Source organism: Scyliorhinus torazame, chromosome 9 (genome assembly GCF_047496885.1).
Source record: "Scyliorhinus torazame isolate Kashiwa2021f chromosome 9, sScyTor2.1, whole genome shotgun sequence".
NCBI lineage: Eukaryota > Metazoa > Chordata > Chondrichthyes > Carcharhiniformes > Scyliorhinidae > Scyliorhinus > Scyliorhinus torazame.
The window spans coordinates 24,812,060-24,838,336 of record NC_092715.1 but is presented as its reverse complement, the minus strand read 5'-3'; the positions used below and the strand labels follow the sequence as shown (position 1 = coordinate 24,838,336).

Below are 26,277 nucleotides of genomic sequence, written 5' to 3'. Positions count from 1 at the left end.
ATACTTATCAAGGACATGCAGTAGCTGTTCCTTGAACAAGCTCCACATTTACATTGTGCCCATCCCCTGCAGTTTTCCTCTCCATCCGATGCATCCTAATTCTTGCCTCATCGCATCATAGTTGCCTTTCCCCCAGATATAACTCTTGCCCTGCGGTATATACCTATCCCTTTCCATCATTAAAGTAAATGTAATCGAATTGTAGTCACTATCACCAAAGTGCTCACCTACCTCCAAATCTAACACCTGTCCTGGTTCATTACCCAGTACCAAATCCAATATGGCCTCGCCTCTCGTTGGCCTGTCTACATACTGTGTCAGGAAACCCTCCTGCACACATTGGACAAAAACAGACCCATCTAAAGTACTCGAACTATAGTGTTTCCAGTCAATATTTGGGAAGTTAAAGTCCCCCATAACAACTACCCTGTTGCTTTCGCTCCTATCCAGAATCATCTTTGCAATACTTTCCTCTACATTTCTGGAACTTTTTGGAGGCCTATAGAAAACCCGTAACAGGGTGACCTCTCCTTTCCTGTTTCTAACCTCAGCCCATACTACCTCAGTAGACGAGTCCTCATCAAACATCCTTTCTGCCACGGTAATACTGTCCTTGACTAACAATGCCACCCCTCCCCCTCTTTTACCACATTCCCCGAGCTTACTGAAATATCTAAACCCCGGCACCTGTAACAACCATTCCTCTCCCTGCTCTATCCATGTCTCCGAAATGGCCACAACATCGAAGTCCCAGGTACCAACCCATGCCGCAAGTTCACCCACCTTATTCCGGATGCTCCTGGCATTGAAGAAGACACACTTTAAACTACCTTCCTGCCTGCCGGTACACTCCTGCAACTTTGAAACCTTACTCATGACCTCACTACTCTCAACCTCCTGTATACTGGAGCTACAATTCAGGTTCCCAATGCCCTGCTGAACTAGTTTAAACCCTCCCGAAGAGCAATAGCAAATTTCCCCCCCAGGATATTGGTACCCCTCTAGTCCAGGTGTAGACCATCCCGTTTGTAGAGGTCCCACCTACCCCAGAATGAGCCCCAATTATTCAAATGAGCTGAATGGCCTCCTTCTGGTCCTACGTCTTCTGGTCTTACGGTTCACCCAACCTCAACTGTCTCAAAGGAGAGAGATCGGAATTCATTATACTGGAACAGATGTTAATAGCCACATCATCTCTCTCTTCAGAAGGAACAATGGCATTCTGGCCAGAAACACGGAATCAAATGGTTATGCTGGCTGAATCCCTACGATTACCTGCAGGACCTACCCCATCTCACACTAACTGTGAGGCAAACTCTACAACTCTGGTCTTCAGCCAGCTGAACGTGAACTCCTACCTGAATGGATGCCTCATTGGGCTCTGACAATGGACTTGGAACTCATATTCATTTCTGTGGTTCTTAATAATAATAATAATCTTTATTGTCACAAGTAGGCTTACGTTAACACTGCAATGAAGTTACTGTGAAAATCCCCTAGTCACCACATTCCGGCGCTTGTTAGGGTACTCTGAGGGAGTATTCAGAGTGTCCAATTCGCTTAACAAGCACATCTGTCAGGACTTGTGGAAGGAAACCAAAGCACCCGGAGGAAATCCACGCAGACACAGGGAGAACGTGCAGACTCCGCACAGACAGTGATCCAAACCGGGAATCGAACCTGGGACCCTGGCGCTGGGAAGGTGTACTATTGCTATCGATAATTATAAAACCCCATTTTCTATCCCTTCTTTCGTGTGCGGGTTCGGGAAGTTGCAAAACCCTGGATTTTGAATGTGAAATAAACTAACCCTCTGAGTTAATCCAAATGTGCGTTTGCTCCAGACAGTCAGTAAATCAGATGGGAAAACGTACCAGCGCAAAGTAATTCGAAACACTTTCAGTCGACAGACGGATGGCGAGAGGGATTAAGTATCGACTGCCTGGCTCTCTCCCGCCAATAACAGAATCAACAACAATTTGTGTTTATACATTCCCTTTGTAGTTCAGGGGAGGCTCACTGAGCTGATTCCTGGGATGAAGGGGTTTGTCTAAAGGAAGGTTGAGCTGGTTAGAGTTCAGAAGAATGGAGGGGCGATCTTATTGAAATGTATAAAATTCTGCGGGGATAAAAACAAAATACTGGGGGGTGCTGGAAATCTGAAACGGAATGAGATATGCACAAGAGACGAGAATTGGACAGGCACATGGGTTTCTAGGGGTCGTGGGGCTAAAGGTTAGGCGGGGAGGGGTTGGAGGAGTTGTGGGAAGGGTGTGGTGGGGGGAGGGAGAACGTGGTGATTTGAACACAAGGATGGAAATTTTCAATCTGTAAAAATCTGCCTTTTAGGTGATGTCCGACAGGTCGTTCATTGGATTCTTTCACAATCTTTCGGAAAGGTCTTGATGTACAATGCAGCGACAGAAAAATATGTCTTACTCTGATTCATCTCGAAAGGTTTTCTGAACAACAAGGAACAAAGAACAATGCAGCACAGGAACAGGCCCTTCGGCCCTCCAAGCCTGTACCAGTCACGATGCCAACCTTGGCCAAAACCCTCAGCACTTCCTTGTGCCGTATCCCTCTGTACCCATCCTATCCATGTGTTTGTCAAGATGCCTTTTGAACACCGTTAATGTATCTGCTTCCACAACCTACCCTGGCAACGCGTTCCAGGCACTCACCACCCTCTGTGTAAAAAAACCTGCCTCGCACGTCTCCTCTAACTTTATCCCATGGACCTTAAGCCTATGCTCCCTGGTGACTGACTCCCCCCCCCCCCGGGAAAAAATAACAGATTGTTTTGATTAGCAAGTATTGAAATAAATCCACTTTGCATGCACCAGGACCCCATCGACATGTATGACCATTCCGCTGTCGACCATGGGTAGCACATGCGATGATATGCATAAATCAATTCTGTATGTAGTATTATACATGACCAGCAGGTGGCAGTGTAAGTCCACCATGTGGCTCTGTGCCCCCAGGCAGTTGGGAGTAAGTCATGCTGGTGGATAGGCGTATTTTGCAGTTGCTCTATAATAGTTAGTTAGTGTTGGTAGTTTGTTATATATGTATTCGAGTTATCTTTACCACGCATTTGTTTTATAATAAATTATTTAAACTAGATGTGCCATCATGCATCATTCATATCGGCCAGTTTGCAGAACATGACAGCACATTCGCCAAAATTCAGAAAATTGTAGATTAAATTTCCACTCCAAAACCTTGCGCATAAAAGTATATGCAGACACCCTTGCCACATTGACAGGGTGCTGCTGCACTGTCAGAGGTGGCTTCTTTAAATAAGGCATTAAACCGAGGGATCTGTCCACCTCCTCCCATGGGCGTAAAGGTCCAAGATCACTATTTTGAAGAAGAGCAGGGGAGTTATTCCTGGCTGACATTTATCCCTCAACAAAAATTATTTAAGATTGATAATCTTATTAGTATCATATTACTGTCTCTGGGACATGAATGGACATGAATGGACAGGTCTCATTGTGAGGGAAGTGCCTCCAAATGTGATAGTGGAATATCAACTCATCACCCGCTGAGCCATGGCTGACTCCCCTGCGTAGTTCCAGTGAGGGATTCCATCCAAAGTGGTAATCAAAGTGGTCACTTTAGATCATTGTTATATGTCTTCGCTGGTAATGTTGAAGTTGTGCAACAACATGCTTTAAGTTACCAACAACATGCTTTAAGTTACCAACAACATGCTTTAAGTTACCAACAACATGCTTTAAGTTACCAACAACATGCTTTAAGTTACCAACAACATGCTTTAAGTTACCAATAAAGCACAGCTGTCCCCAAATGTGGATGGATTAGAGAATCAGCAAGAGTATATAAACCAGTCGCTGAGGATAAGCATGCAGGTGCAGCAGGCGGTAAAGAAGGCTAATCCTTCATTGCGAGAGGATTCGAGTACAGGAGCAGGGATGTCTTGTTGCAATTATACAGAATCCTGGTAAGGCCACACCTGGAGCATTGTGTGCAATTTTGGTTTATTTTTCTGAGGAAGGATGTTCTTTGCTTTGGAGGGAGTGAAGCAAAGGTTTACCAGGCTGATTCCTGGGACAGCAGGACTGACGTATGAGGAGAGATGTAATCGGTTAGAGTCGTATTCGCTGGAGGTCAGAGGAATGAGGGGCGGAAATTCTAACAGGATAGGACAGGGTAGATGCAGGAAGGATGTTCCCGATGGTGAGGCTGTGCAGAACAGGGGTCACAGTCTGAGGAAACGGGGTAGACCATTTAGGACAGAGGTGAGGAGAAATCTCTTCACCCGGAGAGTGGTGAGTCTGTGGAATCTGCTACCACAGGAAGTAGTTGAGGCCAAAACATTGTCTGCGGGATTCTGCAGTCCCCAGTCGCATTTTCCTGGGCACCATGCCCTCACTGGCAGGAGGATTCTTCACTCCTGCTACCTGCCGATGGGATTTCCCATTGTGGCTACCCCATGCCACTGGGAAACCCGAAGGCTTGTGTGCGCTGCCCGGCACAACGGAGAGACCTGCCGGCGGAGAATCCAGCCGTGTATGTTTTCAAGGAGCAGTTAGGTATGGCAATTGGGGTGAAGGGGATCAAAGGATATGGGGGAAGGCTGGATTAGGTATTGAGTTGGATCATAATGAATGGCGGAGCTGTTTTGAAGGGCTGAAAGGCATTCTCCTGCTTCTATTATCTATGTTTCTAAATCAGCTCACTCTGAGCGTCTGAGAGGAACTGGGAGAGCCTGTGACTTAATAATAGTCTTTATTGTCACAAGTAGGCTCACGTTTTCAATGAAGTTACTGTGAAAATCCCCGAGTCGCCACACTCCGGCGCCTGTTCGGGTACACTAAGTGAGAATTCAGAATGTCTAATTCACCTAACAAGCACGTCCTTCAGGACTTGTGGGCGGAAACCGGAGCACCCGGAGGAAACCCACGCAGATACGGGGAGAACGTGCAGACTCCGCACAGACAGTGGCCCAAGCCGGGAATCGAACCCGGGACCCTGGCGCGGTGAAGCCGCAGTGCTAACCGCTGTGCTACCGTGCCGCCCCTACTTTATTGTCTTTGGAAATAAACCTGTTTGAAAGTCCAAGCTACTTCCGAGCCGTTCTTCCTCAACATACAATTATTGGAATTAACATTCCCCAAGGAAGGTGCGTCCGCAATGTGGCGTATCAGTCTGCAAATCCTTCCAACGCACGCCAATGCCAGGTGGGAAGATTGGGAAAAGTTCCTGGCCAGCCAAGCGATGGAAAAGGCGTTGGAGCCTCCAAAATCATTAACCCCATCTCCGCACTGCAACACGCATGTACAACATTCATATTACCAAAGCAATCGGGACTCTCTGAGAGAACACGCAACACGCCACCCTCACCATCCTACTTCCAGCACTTCCCAATTTCCGAAGAAATATGAGAACTGTAATGTTTCTTACTTTCGTGTCTGTATCCCCATCCAGCGATTTGGCACACTGTATTCGCCGGGAAATAATCAGTCGACGCGGGTAAACAGAGTGTTCGAACAAATCGGCTCTTTATTGCACACCGCTTGTTTTTCTTCTTCAACTTTAGAAGGACTAGGAGGTTAAAAAAGAGATTCAGTTGTCATGGAATCATAGAGTCATGCAGTACAGAATCATAGAATTTACAGTGCAAAAGGAGGCCATTTGGCCCATCGAGTCTGCACTGGCCCTTGGAAAGAGCACCTTATTCAAGCCCACACCTCCACCCTATCGTCGTAACCTCACCCAACCTTTTTGGACACTAATCCACCTAACCTGCACACCTTTGGACTGCGGGAGGAAACCAGAGCACCCGGAGGAAGCCCACGCAGACACGGGGAGAATGTGCAGACTCCGCACAGACAGTGACCCAAGCCGGGAATCGAACCTGGGACCCTGGGGCTGTGAAGCAACTGCGCTAACCACTGTGCCACCGTGCCACCCCAGATAATGCCCTTCAGCTCTTTGAGTCTGTGCCGGTCAAAAACAACCACCAACTATTCTAATCCCATTTCCCAGCTCTTGGCCCATAGCCTGTGTGCCCTGGGATTGCAAGTGCACATCTAAAGACTTCTTAAATGTTATGAGGGTCTCTGCCGCCACCACCCTTTCAGGCAGCGAGTTCCAGAGTCCCACCACCCTCTGGGTGTAAATGCTTTTCCTCACTTCCCCTCGAAACCTTCTACCTCTGGTCATTGACCGCCCCACCGAGGGGAAAAGTTTCTTCGTGTCTACTCTATCTATGCCCCTCATAATTTAATACATCTCAAACATGTCCCCCCTCAGTCTCCGCTGCTCCAAGGAAACAACCCCCGTCTACCCAATCTCTCTTCATTTATTGACTGTTTATTGACTACAGCTTCGCCCTCAACACCATAATCCCAGCCAAGCTGATAGCAAAGCTCCAAAACCTAAGACTTGGCTCCTCCCTCTGCAACTGGATCCTCGGCCTTCTGACCCACAGACCACAATCAGTAAGAATAAACAACACCTCCTCCACAATAGTCCTCAATACCGGGGCCACGTAAGTCTGCGTACTTAGCCCCCTACTCTACTCCCTGTACACACACAAATGCGTGGCAAAACTTGGTTCCAACTCCATCTACAAGTTTGCTGACGACATGAACATAGTGGGTCAGATTTCAAATAACGATGAGTCAGAACACAGATGGGAGATAGAGAACCAAGTGGAGTGGTGCAGCGACAACACTATTACTAGACTAGAAGGGCTTGAGGTTCATAAGGAGGAGGTGTTAGCAATTCTGGAAAGTGTGAAAATAGATAAGTCACCTGGACCGGATGGGATTTATCCTAGGATTCTCTGGGAAGCTAGGGAGGAGATTGCTGAGCCTTTGGCCTTGATCTTTAAGTCATCTTTGTCCACAGGAATAGTGCCAGAAGACTGGAGGATAGCAAATGTTGTCCCCTTGTTCAAGAAGGGGAGTAGAGATAACCCCGGTAACTATAGACCAGTGAGCCTTACTTCTGTTGTGGGAAAAATCTTGGAAAGGTTTATAAGAGATAGGATGTATAATCATCTGGAAAGGAATAATTTGATTAGAGATAGTCAACGCGGTTTTGTGAAGGGTAGGTCGTGCCTCACAAACCTTATAGAGTTCTTTGAGAAGGTGACCAAACAGGTGGATGAGGGTAAAGTAGTTGATGTGGTGTATAGTGTAGTGTAGTGTAGTTCAAATTTAACTTCAGGTTTAAGTCATGGCAGGAGAGCTCAGACCCGTGTCATGCTCCTCTTGTGAGATGTGGCAATTCAGGGACCCTTCTGGTGTCCCTGACTCCTTCATCTGCAAGAAGTGTGTCCAACTGCAGCTCCTGTTAGACCGCTTGACAGCTCTGGAGCTGCGGATGGATTCACTTTGGAGCATCCGCGATGCTGAGGAAGTTGTGGATAGCACATTCAGTGAGTTGGTCACACCGCAGATTAAAATTACTGAGGCAGACAGGGAATGGGTGACCAACAGACGGAGGAAGAGTAGGAAGGCAGAGCAGGGATCCCCTGCGGTCATCTCCCTCCAAAACAGATTTACCGTTTTGGAAAGTGTTGGGGGAGATGGCTCACCAGGGGGAGGTGGCAGCAGCCAGGTTCATGGCACCGTGGCTGGCTCTGCTGCACAGAAGGGCGGGAAGAAGAGTGGCAGAGCTATAGTGATAGGGGATTCAATTGTAAGGGGAATAGACAGGCGTTTCTGCGGACGCAAACGAGAATCCAGGTTGGTATGTTGCCTCCCTGGTGCAAGGGTCAAGGATGTCTCGGAGCGGATGCAGGGCATTCTGGAGGGAGAGGGTGAACAGCCAGCTGTCGTGGTGCATATAGGCACCAACGATATAGGTAAAAAACGGGATGAGGTCCTACAAGCTGAATTTAGGGAGTTAGGAGTTAAACTAAAAAGTAGGACCGCAAAGGTAGTAATCTCAGGATTGCTACCAGTGCCACGTGATAGTCAGAGTAGGAATGACAGGATAGCTAGGATGAATACGTGGCTTGAGAGATGGTGCAAGAGGGAGGGTTTAAAATTCCTGGGACATTGGAACCGGTTCTGGGGGAGGTGGGACCTGTACAAATCGGACGGTCTGCATCTGAGTGGGACCGGAACCAATGTTCTCGGGGGGGGTGTTTGCTAGTGCAGTTGGGGAGGGTTTAAACTAATGTGGCAGGGGGATGGGAACCGATGTAGGAAGTCAGTGGGGACGGAAACAAAAGGCAGGAAGGGAGAGTGTGTAAAGCATGACCAGAGAAAGCAGGGCAGAGTGCAAGTAAAGTCTACATTAAACTGCATTTATTTCAATGCAAGGGGCCTGACGGGCAAAGCAGATGAACTCAGGGCATGGATGGGAACATGGGACTGGGATATTATAGCTATGACTGAAACATGGCTAAGGGAGGGGCAGGACTGACAGATCAATGTTCCGGGGTACAGATGCTATAGAAAGGATAGAACAGGAGGTAAGAGAGGAGGGGGAGTGGCGTTTTTGATTAGGGAGAACATCAGGCAGTACTTAGAGGGGATATATCCGAGGGTTCGCCCACTGAGTCTATATGGGTGGAACTGAAAAATAAGAAGGGAGAGATCACCTTGATAGGACTGTACTACAGGTCCCCAAATAGTCAGCGGGAAATTGAGGAGCAAATATGTAAGGAGATTACAGATAGCTGCAAGAATAATAGGGTGGTAATAGTAGGGGACTTTAACTTTCCCAACATTGACTGGGACAGCCATAGCATTAGGGGCTTGGATGGAGGGAAATTTGTTGAGTGTATTCAGGAGGAATTTCTCATTCAGTATGTGGATGGACCGACTAGAGAGGGGGCAAAACTTGACCTCGTCTTGGGAAATAAGGAAGGGCAAGTGACAGAAGTGTTAGTGAGGGATCACTTTGGGACAAGTGACCATAACTCCATTAGTTTTAAGATAGCTATGGAGAATGATAGGTCTGGCCCAAGAGTTAAAATTCTTAATTGGGGCAAGGCCAATTTTGATGGTATCAGACAGGAACTTTCAGAGGTAGATTGGGGGAGACTGTTGGCAGGCAAAGGGACGGCTGGTAAATGGGAGGCTTTTAAAAATGTGTTAACCAGGGTTCAGGGTAAGCACATTCCCTTTAGAGTGAAGGGCAAGGCTGGTAGAAGTAGGGAACCCTGGATGACTCGAGATATTGAGACTCTGGTCAAAAAGAAGAAGGAGGCATATGACGTACATAAACAACTGGGATCAAGTGGATCCCTTGAAGAGTATAGAGATTGTCGAAATAGAGTTAAGAGGGAAATCAGGAGGGCAAAAAGGGGACATGAAATTGCTTTGGCAAATAATGCAAAGGAGAATCCAAAGAGCTTCTATAGATACATAAAGGGAAAAAGAGTAACTCGGGACAGAGTAGGGCCTCTTAAGGATCAACAAGGACATCTATGTACAGAGCCACAAGAGTTGGGTGAGAGCCTGAATGAATATTTCTCATCTGTATTCACGGTGGAGAAAGGCATGGATGTTAGGAAACTAAGGGAAATAAATAGTGATGTCTTGAGAAGTGTGCATATTACAGAGGAGGAGGTGCTGGAAGTCTTAAAGCGCATAAAGGTAGATAAATCCCCGGGACCTGATGAAATGTATCCCAGGATGTTGTGGGAGGCTAGGGAGGAAATTGTGGGTCCCCTAACAGAGATATTTGAATCATCGGCAGCCACAGGTGAGGTGCCTGAAGATTGGAGAGTAGCGAATGTTGTGCCCTTGTTTAAGAAGGGCAGCAGGGAAAAGCCTGGGAACTACAGACCGGTGAGCCTAACGTCTGTAGTAGGTAAGTTGCTAGAAGGTATTCTGAGAGACAGGATCTACAAGCATTTAGAGAGGCAAGGACTGATTCGGGGCAGTCAGCATGGCTTTGTGCGTGGAAAATCATGTCTCACAAATTTGATTGAGTTTTTTGAGGGGGTGACCAAGAAGGTAGATGAGGGCAGTGCAGTAGACGTTGTCTACATGGACTTTAGCAAAGCCTTTGACAAGGTACCGCATGGTAGGTTGTTGCAGAAGGTTAAAGCTCACGGGATCCAGGGTGAGGTTGCCAATTGGATTCAAAATTGGCTGGACGACAGAAGACAGAGGGTGGTTGTAGAGGGTTGTTTTTCAAATTGGAGGCCTGTGACCAGTGGTGTGCCTCAGGGATCGGTGCTGGGTCCACTGTTATTTGTGATTTATATTAATGATTTGGATGAGAATTTAGGAGGCATGGTTAGTAAGTTTGCAGATGACACCAAGATTGGTGGCACAGTGGATAGTGAAGAAGGTTATCTAGGATAGCAACGGGATCTTGATCAATTAGGCCAGTGGGCCGACGAATGGCAGATGGAGTTTAATTTAGATAAATGTGAGGTGATGCATTTTGGCAGATCGAATCAGGCCAGGACCTACTCAGTTAATGGTATGGCGTTGGGGAGAGTTATAGAACAAAGAGATCTAGGAGTACAGGTTCATAGCTCCTTGAAGGTGGAGTCGCAGGTGGACAGGGTGGTGAAGAAGGCATTCGGCATGCTTGGTTTCATTGGTCAGAACATTGAATACAGGAGTTGGGACGTATTGTTGAAGTTGTACAAGATATTGGTACGGCCACACTTGGAATACTGTGTGCAGTTCTGGTCACCCTATTATAGAAAGGATATTATTAAACTAGAAAGAGTGCAGAAAAGATTTACTAGGATGTTGCCGGGACTTGATGGTTTGAGTTATAAGGAGAGGCTGGATAGACTGAGACTTTTTTCCCTGGAGCGTAGGAGGCTTAGTGGTGATCTTATAGAGGTCTATAAAATAATGAGGGGCATAGATAAGGTAGATAGTCAACATCTTTTCCCAAAGGTAGGGGAGTCTAGAACTAGAGGGCATAGGTTTAAGGTGAGAGGGGAGAGATTCAGAAGGGCCCAGAGGGGCAATTTCTTCACTCGGAGGGTAGTGAGTGTCTGGAATGTACTGCCAGAGGTAGTAGTAGAGGCGGGTACAATTGTGTCTTTTAAAAAGCATTTAGATAGTTACATGGGTATAGAGGGTTATGGGCCAAGTGCGGGCAACTGGGACTAGCTTAATGGTAAAAACTGGGCGGCATGGACTGGTTGGGCCGAAGGGCCTGTTTCCATGCTGTAAACTTCTATGATTCTATATGGATTTCAGTAAAGCGTTTGATAAGGTTCCCCACGGTAGGCTACTGCAGAAAATACGGAGGCATGGGATTCAGGGTGATTTAGCAGTTTGGATCAGAAATTGGCTAGCTGGAAGAAGACAAAGGGTGGTGGTTGATGGGAAATGTTCAGACTGGAGTCCAGTTACTAGTGGTGTACCACAAGGATCTGTTTTGGGGCCACTGCTGTTTGTCATTTTTATAAATGACCTGCAGGAGGGCGTAGAAGGATGGGTGAGTAAATTTGCAGATGACACTGAAGTCGGTGGAGTTGTGGACAGTACGGAAGGATGTTACAAGTTACAGAGGGACATAGATAAGCTGCAGCGCTGGGCTGAGAGGTGGCAAATGGAGTTTAATGCAGAAAAGTGAGAGGTGATTCATTTTGGAAGGAATAAAAGGAAGACTGAGTACTGGGCTAATGGTAAGATTCTTGGCAGTGTGGATGAGCAGAGAGATCTCAGTGTCCATGTACATAGATCCCTGAAAGTTGCCACGCAGGTTGAGAGGGTTGTTAAGAAGGCGTACGGTGTGTTAGCTTTTATTGGTAGAGGGATTGAGTTTCGGAGCCATGAGGTCATGTTGCAGCTATACAACACTCGCATTTGGAGTATTGCGTGCAATTCTGGTCGCCGCATTATAGGAAGGATGTGGAAGCATTGGAAAGGGTGCAGAGGAGATTTACCAGAATGTTGCCTGGTATGGAGGGAAGATCTTATGAGGAAAGGCTGAGGGACTTGAGGCTGTTTTCGTTAGAGAGAAGAAGGTTAAGAGGTGACTTAATTGAGGCATACAAGATGATCAGAGGATTGGACAGGGTGGACAGTGAGAGCCTTTTTCCTCGGATGGTGATGTCTAGCACGAGGGGACATACCTTTAAATTCAGGGGAGATAGATATAAGACAGATGTCAGAGTTAGGTTCTTTACTCAGAGAGTAGTAAGGGCGTGGAATGCCCTGCCTGCAACAGTAGTGGACTCGCCAACACTAAGGACATTCAAATGGTCATTGGATAGACATATGGACAATAAGGGAATAGTGTAGATGGGCTTTAGAGTGGTTTCACAGGTCGGCGCAACATCGAGGGCCGAAGGGCCTGTACTGCGCTGTAATGTTCTATGTTCTATGTTCTAACAATCTATCCCTCAATGCCAGCAAAACTAAAGAACTGGTCATTGACTTGTCATAGAATCATAGAATCATTGAATTTACAGTGCAGAAGGAGGCCATTTGGCCCATCAAGTCTGCACTGGCCATGGAAAGTGCACCCTACTTAAGTCCATGCCTCCACCCTATCCCCGTAACCCAGTAACCCCACCTAACCTTTTAGGACACGAAGGAAAATTTAGCATGGAAATCCACCTAACCTGCACATCTTTGGACTGTGGGAGGAAACCGGAGCATCCGGAGGAAACCCACGCACACACGGGGAGAACGTGCAGATTCCGCACAGACAGTGACCCAAGCCGGGAATCGAACCTGGGACACTGGAGCTGTGAAGCAACGGTGCTAACCACTGTGCTACCGTGCTGCCCAGGAAGCAAAGTACTGTACACACCCCTGTCTGCATCAGCGGGGCTGAGGTGGAGATGGTTAACAGCTTCATTTAGCTTTTACATTTATAGTAGAAATCTAGTGCTAGGAAACATATAGTTAACAGTAACGTTTTTTTAATTTTAAATTTAATTTACTAATTAATTAATGCAATGTCAGTTAGAGGGGTGGAGTGCTCTGACTGTGAGATGTGGCAGGTCCGAGAGGCTTCCAGCGTCCCGGGTGTCTTCATCTGCAGAAAGTGCACCCAACTGGGGCTCCTCACAGACCGCATGATTGAGCCGCAGTTGGATGCACTTAGGAGCATGCAGGTGGCGGAAAGCGTCATAGATAGCAGTTATATAAATGTGGTCACACCCAAGTTGCAGGCAGAGAAATGGGTGACCACCAGAAGGGGCAGGCAGTCAGTGCAGGAATCCCCTATTGTTGTCCCCCTCTCGAACAGGTATACCCCTTTGGATACTGTCGGGGGGGGGAATAGCCTATCAGGGGAAAACAGCAGCAGCCAGAGCAGTGGCACCACAGCTGACTCTGATGTTCAACAGGGAGGGTCAAAGCGCAGAAAAACAATAGTTGTAGGGGACTCTATAGTCGGGGCACAGCTAGGCGCTTCTGTGGACGTGAAAGAGTCTCCAGGATGGTATGTTTCCTCCCTGGTGCCAGGGTCCAGGATGTCTTAGAATGGGTGGCTGGCATCCTGAAGGGGGAAGGCAAACAGGCAGAAGTCGTGGTACATATTGGTACTAACGACATAGGCAGGAAGGGGGGTGAGGTCCTGCAGCAGGAGTTCAGGGAGCTAGGCAGAAAGTTAAAAGACAGGACCTCCAAGGGTTGTAATCTCAGGATTACTCCCTGTACCACATGCCAGTGAGGCTAGAAATAGGAAGATAGAGCCGCTAAACACGTGGCTAAACTACTAGGGGGCATAGGTTTAACGTGAGAGGGGCAAGGTTTAGAGTAGATGTACGAGGCAAGTTTTTTACACAGAGGGTAGTGGGTGCCTGGAACTCGCTACCGGAGGAGGTGGTGGAAGCCGGGACGATAGTGACATTTAAGGGGCATCTTGACAAATACATGAATATGATGGGAATAGAGGGATACGGACGCCGGAAGTGTAGAAGATTGTAGTTTAGTCGGGCAGCATGGTCGGCACGGGCTTGGAGGGCCGAAGGGCCTGTTCCTGTGCTGTACATTTCTTTGTTCTTTGTTAAACAGCTAGTGTAGGAGGGTGGGTTTCAGTTATCTGGACCACTGTGAGCTCTTCCAGGGCAGGTGTGACCTGTATAAGAAGGACGGGTTGCATCTAAACTGGAGAGGCATAAATGTCCTGGCCGCGAGTGTCACACGGGAGGGTTTAAACTAGTATGGCGGGGGGTGGGCACCGGAGCAATAGGTCAGAAGGTGAAAAAATTGAGGGAGAAATAGGAAATAGGGCCACTCTGGCTCTGAGGAAGAGCAGACAGGGAGATGTTGCTGAAAACAGCGGGACTGGTGGCCTGAAGTGCATATGTTTTAATGCAAGAAGTATAACAGGTAAGGTAGATGAACTTAGAGCTTGGATTAGTACTTGGAATTATAATGTTTCAGATGATTCAGGCGGGATAGAGGGGGATGTAAAAGGGGTGGAGGAGTTGCGCTACTGGTTAGGGAGAATATCACAGCTGTACTACGGGAGGACACCTCAGAGGGCAGTGAGGCTATATGGGTAGAGATCAGGAATAAGAAGGGTGCAGTCACAATGTTGGGGATTTACTACAGGCCACCAACAGCCAGCGGGAAATAGAGGAGCAGATAGGTAGACAGATTTTGGAAAGGAGTAAAAACAACAGGGTTGTTGTGATGGGAGACTTTAACTTCCCCAATATTGACTGGGACTCACTTAGTGCTAGGGGCTTGGACGGGGCAGAGTTTGTAAGGAGCATCCAGGAGGGCTTCTTAAAACAATATGTAGATAGTCCAACTAGGGAAGGGGCTGTACTGGACCTGGTATTGGGGAATGAGCCCGGCCAGGTGGTAGAAGTTTCAGTAGGGGAGCATTTCAGGAAAGGTGACCACAATTCAGTACGTTTTAAAGTGCTGGTGGACAAGGATAAGAGTGGTCCTCGGGTGAATGTGCTAAATTGGGGGAAGGCTAATTATAACAATATCAGGCGGGAACTGAAGAGCATAGATTGGGGGCAGATGTTTGACGGTAAATCAATATCTGACATGTGGGAGGCTTTCAAATGTCAGTTGAAAGGAATTCAGGACCGGCATGTTCCTGTGAGGAAGAAAGATAAATATGGCAAATTTTGCGATCCTTGGATAACGAGGGATAATGTAGGCCTCGTCAAAAAGAAAAAGGAGGCATTTGTCAGAGCTAGAAGGCTGGGAACAGACGAAGCCTGTGTGGATTATCAGGAAAGTAGGAAGGAACTTAAGCAAGGATGCAGGAGAGCTAAAAGGGGTCACGAAAAGTCATTGGCAAATAGGGTTGAGGAAAATCCCAAGGCTTTTTACACGTACATAAAAAGCAAGAGAGTAGCCAGGGAAAGGGTTGGCCCACTGAAGGACAGGGGAGGGAATCTATGTGTGGAGCCAGAGGAAATGGGTGAGGTACTAAATGAATACTTTGCATCAGTATTCACCAAAGAGAAGGAATTGGTGGATGTTGAGTCTGGAGAAGGGTGTGTAGATAGCCTTGGTCACATTGAGATCCAAAAAGACGAGGTATTGGGCGTCTTGAAAAATATTAACGTAGATAAGTCCCCAGGGCCTGATGGGATCTACCCCAGAATACTGAAGGAGGCAAGAGAGGAAATTGCTGAGGCGTTGACATAAATCTTTGGATCCTCACTGTCTTCAGGTAATATCCCGGAGGATTGGAGAATAGCCAATGTTGTTCCTTTGTTTAAGAAGGGTAGCAAGGATAATCCAGGGAACTACAGGCCGGTGAGCCTTACGTCAGTGGTAGGGAAATTACTGGAGAGAATTCTTCGAGACAGGATCTCCTCCCATTTGGAAGCAAGGGGTCGTATTAGCGAGAGGCAGCACGGTTTTGTGAAGGGGAGGTTGTGTCTCACTAACTTGATAGAGTTTTTCGAGGAAGTCACAAAGATGATTGATGCAGGTAGGGCAGTGAATGTTGTCTATATGGACTTCAGTAAGGCCTTTGACAAGGTCCCTCATGGCAGATTGGTACAAAAGATGAAGTCACACGGGATCAGAGGTGAGCTGGCAAGATGGACACAGAACTGGCTAGGTCATAGAAGGCAGAGAGTAGCAATGGAAGGGTGCTTTTCTGATTGGAGGGCTGTGACTAGTGGTGTTCCGCAGGGATCAGTGCTGGGACCTTTGCTGTTTGTAGTATTTATAATTGATTTGGAGGAAAATGTAACTGGTCTGATTAGTAAGTTTGCAGACATCACAAAATTTGGTGGAATTGCGGATAGCGATGAGGACTGTCAGAGGATACAGCAGGATTTAGATTGTTTGGAGACTTGGGCGGCGAGGTGGCAGATGGAGTTTAATTCGGACAAATATGAGGTGATGCATTTTGGAAGGTCTAATACAGGTAGGGAATATACAATGAATGGTAGAACCCTCAAGAACAGTCAGAGATATAGGTGTACAGGTCCACAGGTCACTGAAAGGGGCAACACAGGTGGAGAAGGTAGTCAAGAAGGCATACGGCATGCTTGCCTTCATTGGCCGGGGCATTGAGTATAAGAATTGGCAAGTCATGTTGCAGCTGTATAGAACCTTAGTTAGGCCACACTTGGAGTATAATGTTCAATTCTGGGTGCCACACTACCAGAAGGATGTGGAGGCTTTAGAGAGGGTGCAGAAGAGATTTACCAGAATGTTGCCTGGTATGGAGGGCATTAGCTATGAGGAGAGATTGAATAAACTTGGTTTGTTCTCACTGGAACGAAGAAAGTTGAGGGGCGACCTGATAGAGGTCTACAAAATTATGAGGGGCATAGACAGAGTGGATAGAGTGAGATTTTTGCCCAGGGTAGTGGTGTCAATTACTAGGGGGCATAGGTTTATGGTGCAAGGGGCAAGGTTTAGAGGAAATGTACGAGGCAAGTTTTTTACACAGAGGGTAGTGGGTGCCTGGAACTCGCTGCTGGAGGAGGTGGTGGAAGCAGGGACGATAGTGACGTTTAAGGGGCATCTTGACAAATACATGAATAGGATGGGAATAGAGGGATACGGACCCCAGAAGTGTAGAAGATTTTAGTTTAGCCAGGCAGCATGGTCAGCGCAGTCTTGGAGGGCCGTAGGGCCTGTTCTTGTGCTGTACTTTTCTTTGTTCTTTGTTCAAATTCCTTGGGGTGCACATCACCAAAAATCTGTCCTGGTCCACCCACGTCGATGCTACCACCAAGAAAGCACAACAGCGCTTATACTTCCTCAGGAAATTAAAGAAATTCAGCATGTCTACACTGACTCTTACCAACTTTTACAGATGCACCATAGAAAGCATCCTATCTGGCTGTATCACAGCCTGGTATGGCAACTGCTCGGCCCAAGACCGCAAGAAACTTCAGAGAGTCGTGAACACAGCCTGTTATGTTATGCTGTTTGGTTAACATAAGTTGCTACTGACCATAGATGACGTTGAAAGACACTCCAGTCCTTGAAGTAAGTTGAAAGGATTTATTCAGTAACAATTAGATCAATGAGTTGTAACTCTAGTAACTCAGTGATAATGACTAACTGTACAACTGGGATCTAGGTCACATGTGGTGACCCAGCCTGAGATCTAACTATTCTGGTGCTAATCCTACAGTCCCTGCCAGGAGTGAGAGGGAGGGTCTAGTGTGTGTCTGGTTTTATAATGAGTTGTGTAGTGCCCTCTAGTGGTCGTGCCACAGCCGGGTGTTCTGATTAACCCCATAGTTACATGTCAGTCTACATATCATGCCCAGTCCATCACACGAACCTGCCTCGCATCCATTGACTCTGTCTACACCTCCCGCTGCCTGGGGAAAGCAGGCAGGATAATCAAAGCCCACCCGGCTTACTCACTCTTCCAACTTCTTCCATCGGGCAGCAGATACAAAGGTCTGAGAACACGCACGAACAAACTCAAAAACAGCTTCTTCCCCGCTGTCACCAGACTCCTAAATGACCCTCTTATGGACTGACCTGATTAATACTACACCCTGTATGCTTCACCCGGCACCGGTGTCTATGTATTTACATTGTGGACCTTGTGTTGCCCTATTATGTATTTTCTTTTTATTTTATTTCCTTCTCATGTACTTAATGATGTGTTTGAGCTGCTCGTAGAAAAATACTTTTCACTGTACCTCGGTATGCGTGCCAATAAACAAATCCAATCCAATCAAATCCAGACCAAGCTAAACTAAAACTCTCTAGCCCAGGCAACATCCTGGTAAATCTCCTCTGCACCCTTTCCAGTGCTATCACATCCCCCTTATAATGTGGGGTCCAGAATTGCACACAATACTCGAGCTGTGGCCTAACCAACGCTTTACACGGTTCCAGCATAACCTCCTTGCTCTTAAACTCTATATCCCGGCTATTAAAGGCAAGAACACCATATGCCTTCTTAACCACTGTATCCACCTGCTCTGCTCAGTGGGACCAATGTACATGCACACCAAGGTCCCTCTGCTCCTCAGTGCTTCCCAGAATCCTGCCGTATACCATGGCCGGGATTCTCTGACCCTGCGCCGGGCCGGAGAATCCCCGGGGGGACGCGGGAAACCGGCTTACCGATTCTACAGTGCCAATTCTAAGCCGTGCTGGTCGGGGGCCATTGAAAGCGCCCCCCCCCCCCCACCCCCCCCCCCCCCCCCCCACCCCCCCCGGTGATTCTCCGGGCCCCGACAGGTCGATTGGCCATCGAGTTCGGCCGAGTCCCGCCGGCAAGGGTTACTCAGGTCCCACAAGGCAGGACCTGGAAGGTGTGTCTGTGGGGGCCGTCCTGGAGGGGGAGTGGTGGGATCCGATCCCGGGGCGGGCCCCCATGGTGGCCTGGCCCGCGATCGGGGCCTACCAACCTGCGGGCGGGCTGGTTCCATGGGGGCCTATGTTCCTCCGTGCCGGGCCATACTGCCCAGGGGCTAGCGCGGAGACGGGAACCCACGCGCATGCGCGGAATCACGCCGGCCATAGCGCGCATGCGCGAACTCGGGCCGGCTGTTCCGCGCTGGCTGGAGTTGCGGGGACCACTCCGGCGCCGACCTAGCCCCCTAGGAATGGGAGCATTCCCCATTATCGGGGACCGTTGGCGCCGGAGTGGTTGGCGCCGCTTTTCACGCCGGCGTCAGAACTTGGCCGCGGGATTGGAGCATCCCGGCCCATGTATTCCCTTGGTTTGTTTCTCCTGCCCAAGTGCATCCCCTCACACTTAGTCGGATTGAATTCCATTTGCCACTGATCAACCTGCCTATATCCTCCTGTAATTGAAGGCTATCCTCCTCACTACTTACCACCCCACCAATTTTCGTATCGTCCGCAAACTTACTGATCTATCCGAAGGGGGTAGTGTTGGCGGTTTACGGAGCTATTTTGGAAGAGGACAAGGCACCACTGGAAGGGATCAAAGCAAAGTGGGAGTAAGAGCTGGGGAGGATATGGAGGAGGGGTTCTGGTGTGAGGTGCTCCAGAGAGTGAATGCCTCCACCTCGTGTGCGAGGTTGGGGCTGATACAGCTGAAGGTGGTATATAGAGCGCACCTCACGAGGGCGAGGATGAGCCGATTCTTTGAAGGAGCAGAAGATGTGTGTGAGTGTTGCGGGGGGGGGGGGCCGCGAATCACGTTCATATGTTTTGGTCCTGTCCAAAGCTAGAGGATTACTGGAAGGAGGTGTTTAGGGTAATTTCTAAAGTGGTGCGTGTGAAACTGGACCCGGGCCCTCGGGAGGCCATATTCGGGGTGACGGACCAGCCAGGGTTGGAAACGGGTGCGGAGGCAGATGTTGTAGCCTTCGCCTCGTTGATCGCCCAAAGGCGGATCCTGCTGGGATGGAGAGCAGCCTCTCCACCCAGTGCCCTGGCGTGGCGGGGGGACCTGCTGGAATTCTTGACTCTTGAGAAGGTTAAGTTTGAACTGAGGGGAAGGATGGGGAGTTTCTACAATTCATGGGCATTATTCATTATGCACTTTCAAGAACTGGATAACATCGAACATTAGTTGGGGCGTGTGGGTGGGAGGGTTGGGGGGGAGGGGGGCTGTGTGTGTTAATGGCGACTATGGGTGATCCCTAATTCCTTTGTGTCATTTGTTTATGTGAACATGCGGGCTAATGTTTGGGGTTTGGTGGGAGGATGGGATCGTTGTTATCGACATGGGGATTGACATATTTGTTACTGATTATTGTTTATTGTTGGTGGGTGTACATTTGGGAGAAAATATGAAAAAGGAGAATAAAAATATTTTTTTTTAAACTTACTGATCTACCCTACATTCATATCTAAATTGTAGCAGGTAAAAGGACACACACACACATACCCGGCCATTCAAACCAAACTTCACAATCATACAAAGTTAAAAGGAAAGGTAAATATTTGTGCTTTTACCTATGTCATGTTTTGTTTCGTCGTAGAGGTTGTAATCACCGTGCACAATGTATTTCTCGATTCCAAATTCCTGAGTGTTCTTGCTCGTTTTATTAAAGTGATGCTGGCCCAACACAACTCTGATGGATGAAGTTAGGGGACTTGAAAGAGGAGAGAATGCAGGTCAAAATTCTTTTCATCCGAGGTGAGGGAATAAGTCTCAACTGGGACCAGGTCCCGTGGCGGGCTCAGAGATGGGGTCTGGGTTTCCCACTGCCTATCTTCAATCCCGGCAGAATTAATTATGCATCCGGGGGTTTTGCGCAGTCTTCCATAGCGGGGCAGGGCTTTTCAAAATCCGGGTGGTTTCAAAAATGGGTTGAAGGAATACGGGGGAACAGACAGGGAGGTGGATTTGAGACCAGGAAGAGATCAGCCATGATCTGACTGAATGGTGGAGCAGGATCGAGGGGCTGAATGGCCTCCTTCTGCTCCTATGTTCCTATGTTCAAAAGGCATCCGACGTCACTGGCCCGCTGTTAAGGGCCTCCTGAAGAAAGGGGATGGACCTGGATCACCACCCAGACACTGAAGCTGAATCTGTCGCCCGATAGATCCCCCCCCCCCCGCCCCCACCCGCCCGCCACCCACTGCTGTGGTACTCCAGGGTCCAGGATCGCTGGCGACCTCCATCCCCAATTCCACAGGCAGCCCTGGGCATTCCTGAGCTGAATCCCACCTTTTGCAGGTTGGTCCAAGCACGTCCCGGCATCACGGAAAATCGGGTGCGGGAGGGGGATTCCTGTTGGGCCTTCATCTGCTTCCCATTAGCGAGATGCAGGTCAGTTTCACGCCGGTTAACAGTGGGATCGCTGATCCGCCACGGTGGACACCATTGGAAGAGCCCGCTGCAATTTCACGTTGTTGTGAAACCGATGTTTGGGCCTCCCGCCAAATTCTCCGCCCCCCCCCTCTCCCCACCATTGATCCCACTCCCAGGTGGGACATGGCAGAATTAGACACGTAGGGGGATCTTGAGCCCACGTCAGCCGTCAGGTAAGTAACGACACGGCCACAATGCTCCGATACTTGGGAAATGAGATTCGCTGGCAAGATCCCATTTCCTGATTTTCCCGCCCCTCGTCAGTGATGTAACGGGGCTTCCGCCCTTTGACACTTCACCAAATTTCAATATCATTGAGGGCTTCCAGCTCAGGCAGTGACCTGGCACTGCCCCTGTCGGTGCTAGCCTGGCAGTGCCAGGGGTGAGACAACTGGGGTGCCCATTGCCCAGGTCCACTTGTGTGTAGGGGGGTGGGGTAGTGTCGATGCCTGCAGGAGGGCCGGGTGTCGATGTCTGTGTTGGGGGGTGGTGATGCTTGTGTGGAGGGGGAGGGGGGGGGGAGAGTGTTGATGTGTGTGTGTGGGGGGGAGGGAGAGTTTTGATGCCTGTTGAGGTGGGGGAGTGATGATGCAAGTGGAGGGTGGGGGGAGGAGGGGTGCTGAGGTAGAGGTAATGCCTGTGGGGGGGGAGTTTGGAGTGACGGTGTGTTTGAGGGGAGAGGCGAATCCTGTGAGCGGGGGATGTGGGGGGGGGGGGGGAGTGCCAGTTCCTGTGGGGCGGGGGACGCTGCCTGTGGGGTGGGGGGGGCAGAGGGGAGGCGATGCCTGGAGGGGGGTGCAGAAGCTATGCCTGTGGGGGAGGGAGGTGCTCCCTGTGCGGAGGGGTAAGTTGATGCCTGTGGGAGAGGAGGGGAATGTGAGGCCTGTGGGGAGAGGAAGTGATTCACGTGAGGGGGGGATGGGGAGGCGATACCTGTGGATTGGGGCGGTGATGGCGCCAGTGCCTGTGGAGAGGGGGAGGCAATGCCTGTGGGGGGTTGCGAGGGGGAGGTGATGTCTTTTGCAGGGGCGCCAGTGCCTGGTGGGGGGAGAGAGCTGATGCCTGTGAGGGTGGGGGATGGGGAGATGATGCCTGTGGGAGGGAATGCCTGGGGGGGTTGGGGGGGAGTGCCGGTGCCTGTAAGGGGGAGGGGAGGTGTGGGTAGAGGCTTTGCCTTTGTGGGGGGAGAGACGGTGCCTGCGGGGGTGGGGGGATGTGATCCCCTTTGGGGGGGGGGGGTAAACCACATTATTGTATTATATGTATTGTATTGTATTGTGCATGCCTGGGCTTGTCCAGGCTGGCTCCCCCTGTGGCTCCTCCCCTCGGGCTTATATATAAAGGTGGCAAGTCTCCGCCTCCAACCCAGTTCAGGTCCAGAGGCAGGAGGCTTGCTGTTTAGTGTATTAAAGCCTCAGTTACGTTCATCATTCGTCGTGTGTTATTGATGGTGTATCGGGGGGGGGCCGATGCCTGTTTTTTTTTGGGGGGGATGTGCAATGCCTGTGGAGGTGGATTGCCGGTGGGGGTGGGGCGAGGTGATGTCTGTTTTAGGAGGGGGGGGTAGAGGCAATACTTGTGTAGGGGGGGGGGGTTGCGGGAGACTATGCCTTTAGGTGGGGGTGGAGAGGTGATGCCTGTGTGGCTGGACGGCTGGTGCTGGTGGGGACGGGGCAGTGGTTTGCTGGGCCATTTCAGAGGGGGGTTAAGAGTCACCCACATTGCTGTGGATCTGGAGTCACATGTCGGCCAGACCGGGTAAGGACGGCAGATTTCACTCCCCCACGGGACATTAGTGAACCAGGTGGTGAATTTTTTTTACCGCAATCAATGATAGTTTTGTGGTTTAATTCCAGATTTATTAATTAAATTTAAATTAAACTAGCTTCCATGGTGGGATTTGATCCCATGGCCCCAGAGCAGTAACCACCAGTTCAATAGTCCATAGTTACCTACGAGCGAAGCAATGGGCAGCAGAGACGACCCAGCATGAATATATCAGAGTTCCAGCACAGACGTTTCTCCCAAGGTAGATAGCCGCTAACCAGGGCTGGGAGCCGGGCATGGCTGAGGAGCCCCCAATAATCCTTGGCCTTGCGCCCTTTCTGGCACGTTTCCCGCACAAGGGCTGTTGTCGAGGGACTATGGATGCCGCAAATCTTGCAATAGGGGAGACTCTCCTTGGCCATGCATCTGAAAGACAGACTTAGTGTGAGGTCAACAAAACTCATCGCCAATCTGTGCTCTCAGGATGATACTGAAGAAAACAGAAAGAGGTTACATTTCCTTACACAACCTTCGGGTGTCCCAAAATGTTTTCCAACCTTTGAGGTGTAGTCACTGTTGGAATGTGGGAAATGCAGCAGCTAATCTGTGCACAGCAGGATCCCAGAAACAGGCAAACGGTATTGACAAGATAATGTTTCTTTTTTAAACGGATGTTGGTCGAGGGATGAATTTTGGCCAGGACGCCACAGAGAATTCCTTACTCCTCTTTGACGTGGTGCCCATCGAATCATAGGATCATACAATTTACAGTGCAGAAGGAGGCCATTCGGCCCATCGGGTCTGCACCGGCCCTTGGAAAGGGCACCCTACTCAAGCCCACGCCTCCACCCCGCCCCCGTAACCCAGTAACACCACCTAACCTTTTTGGACACTCGGGGCAATTTAGCATGGGCAATCCACCTAACCTGCACTTCTTTTGGGACTCGGGGGATGAAACCGGAGCACCCGGAGGAAACCCACGCAGACACGGGGAGAACGTGCAGACTCCGCACAGTGACCCAAGCCGAAAATCGAACCTGGGACCCTGTAGCTGTGAAGCAACAGCGCTAACCACTGTACTACCCTGCCGCCCATGAGAGGACATGTTCAACATCTCATGTGGAAGATGGCTCCTCTGACGATGAAGCAGTCCTCCAGTATTGCACTGAGGGTGACAGTCTGGATTATAAACTCAACGGCTGGATTTGTAGGGCGCTGTATGTTGTCCATAAAGCTTACAGTATCCTGGGCTTTATTACTAGGGATGCGGAGAACAAAACGAAGAAATCATGTTATAGATTATAACAAGGCAGGCCAGCAGCACGGTTCAATTCCCGTACCAGCCTCCCCGAACAGGCGCCGGAATGTGGCGACTAGGGGCTTTTCACAGTAACTTCATTTGAAGTCTACTTGTGACAATAAGCGATTTTCATTTCATTTCAGATTGAAACAGGCCTTCAAAAGAAAATTGGATAATTGACAGGAGGTAAAACAATCTGCAGGTCCTATGGGGAGAAGGCAGGGAAGTGGAGCTTCTTTTCTTTCAGCGAGCTGGCACAGCCCCGGTGGGCAGAATCACCTCCCGCGTTGTAACCATGCTATGATTAATGGAGAGACATTAGAGTTGAGCATTGTCGGAGGATGAGGCCAACAGGCCCAAACAGAATCTTGATCCCAACTCGCCCCATGGTCTGTAATAAATTGGGCAATTACAATTGGTTGAGGGATATTGGCCAAGACCCCAGGGGGGAGAAATGAACCCATTCTTCAACAGTGTTGTTGAATCTGTTACATGCGCCCATCAGAGCAGACTGGCATCAGTTTTGTTGAAATTGTAGCAGTATTGACACGTTGGGCTGGATTTTTCAGCCCCCCCCCGGCAAGATGGCCACGGGCGGCACGGGGACCATGCAAATGTCCATTGACCTCGGCGGGAATTTTGGACCGCCGGGTGGGAGCGGTCGGAAAATCCCGCCCAGTATCTCAATATTGAAGCAAGGACCGTGACGTGAATTGCATACATTTACACCCAATACTAATATTATCAACTAATCGGAAAATGTCAGGATACTCACTTGTTGAACCGCACTTTGCGATATCGCAATGTTCCCAGGACACGTGGTTGTCCAACATTATATAACACCAGGGCTTCTCGTCACCATCTGGGTTTCTGCAACAGGTAATTAGATACCTGTAATTCTACATTTCTATATTGTGAAATTAACTTTCCCAACAAACTGACTTGTACGCACAATGCACAAGGTGGCAGATGGAAGGGAAGACAGAAGGGTCCCACTTATAAAGTGTCTTTCACTATATCTCAGGCCGTCTCAGAGTGCTTTGCCATGAAGTACATCTGAAGAGCAGTCACTGTTCCAACGTAGGAAACATTCTACACACAAGATACAACGAACAGCAATGTGATAGATAAAGACCAAATAAAGACCAAATACACTAGGCGCGATTTGGCACGAAACGGGCATGGGAACTAGCGATTCTGGCCCCCAAAGGACGGCAGCACGGCGCTGGAGCGGTTCACGCCGCTCCAGCCTCACTTCCTGGCACGCACTGGGTTCGGCGCCAACCCGCACATGCGCGGTGGCTTTACGCAACATGGCGCGGGGGCTCTGGGGCAGGACACGCAACAAAGTAGGCCCGGGGGGGGGGGGGAGAGGCCGGCCCACTGATCGGTGGGCCCCGATCGCGGGCCAGACCCCATTGGAGGCCCCCCCCCGGGGATGGAGCCCCCCTGCCCCCCCCACAAGCCGACCCCCGACCCTTTGCGCAGAGTTCCTGTTTGGAGGTTTGTTAAGTCTTATGGATGTTAAAAGGACGGCATACAGATTACTTAGTGTTGTATTCTTTGGGGGGTGTATTTAATTTACTGGTTGCTAAGATGTTCACTGTTTGTTTTGTTTTAGAAAGATTAACTTGAGTTCATAGAATAAACATTGTTTTGTTTTTAAAAATACTCGCCCATTTCTGCTGTACCATACCTGTAGAGTGAGCCATGTGCTCCCCATACCACAATCTATTAAAAGTTCTGGGTCAGGAGAACTCCATGATACACTTTGGGATTCTCTAAACCCTGACCCATAACAATTGGGGGCTCGAAGGGGATAAAAGTCTATCTATTGGATTGGCTTAGTGAACTTAAAGACAGTGAGGGGTGAGCATATTGTGGTTGCTTTTCAGGTGTAGTATTTTAGTTTAAGTGGGGAGTGTGTTGTGGACAATGGCTCTTTCAGAGGCTCAGAGGTTTTTGGGGGTGGAGACTGTCACACGCAGTACCTTACGGACAGAGACTAAAAGCAGTCTGTTAGATTTGGCAAAAACATTGTAGTTAACATTGCCTGACAAAATGCGAAAAGATGAGGT

General features: G+C 49.2%; 1 protein-coding gene across 6 annotated transcripts in view; it reads right to left on the bottom strand.

Moving 5' to 3' along the window:
• Positions 1-26,277, bottom strand: part of LOC140429121 (hepatocyte growth factor activator-like) — a 128,908-nt gene that overhangs the window by 12,996 nt on the left and 89,635 nt on the right. For all 6 annotated transcript variants that reach the window (XM_072515714.1, XM_072515718.1, XM_072515713.1 and 3 more), the window contains 4 exons: positions 24,975-25,069; positions 23,085-23,325; positions 20,271-20,410; positions 5,437-5,577 (listed from right to left, as the gene is read on the bottom strand). In XM_072515714.1, coding sequence (XP_072371815.1) covers positions 5,437-5,577; positions 20,271-20,410; positions 23,085-23,325; positions 24,975-25,069 — 617 coding nt within the window. The remainder of the gene's footprint in view (positions 1-5,436; positions 5,578-20,270; positions 20,411-23,084; positions 23,326-24,974; positions 25,070-26,277) is intronic.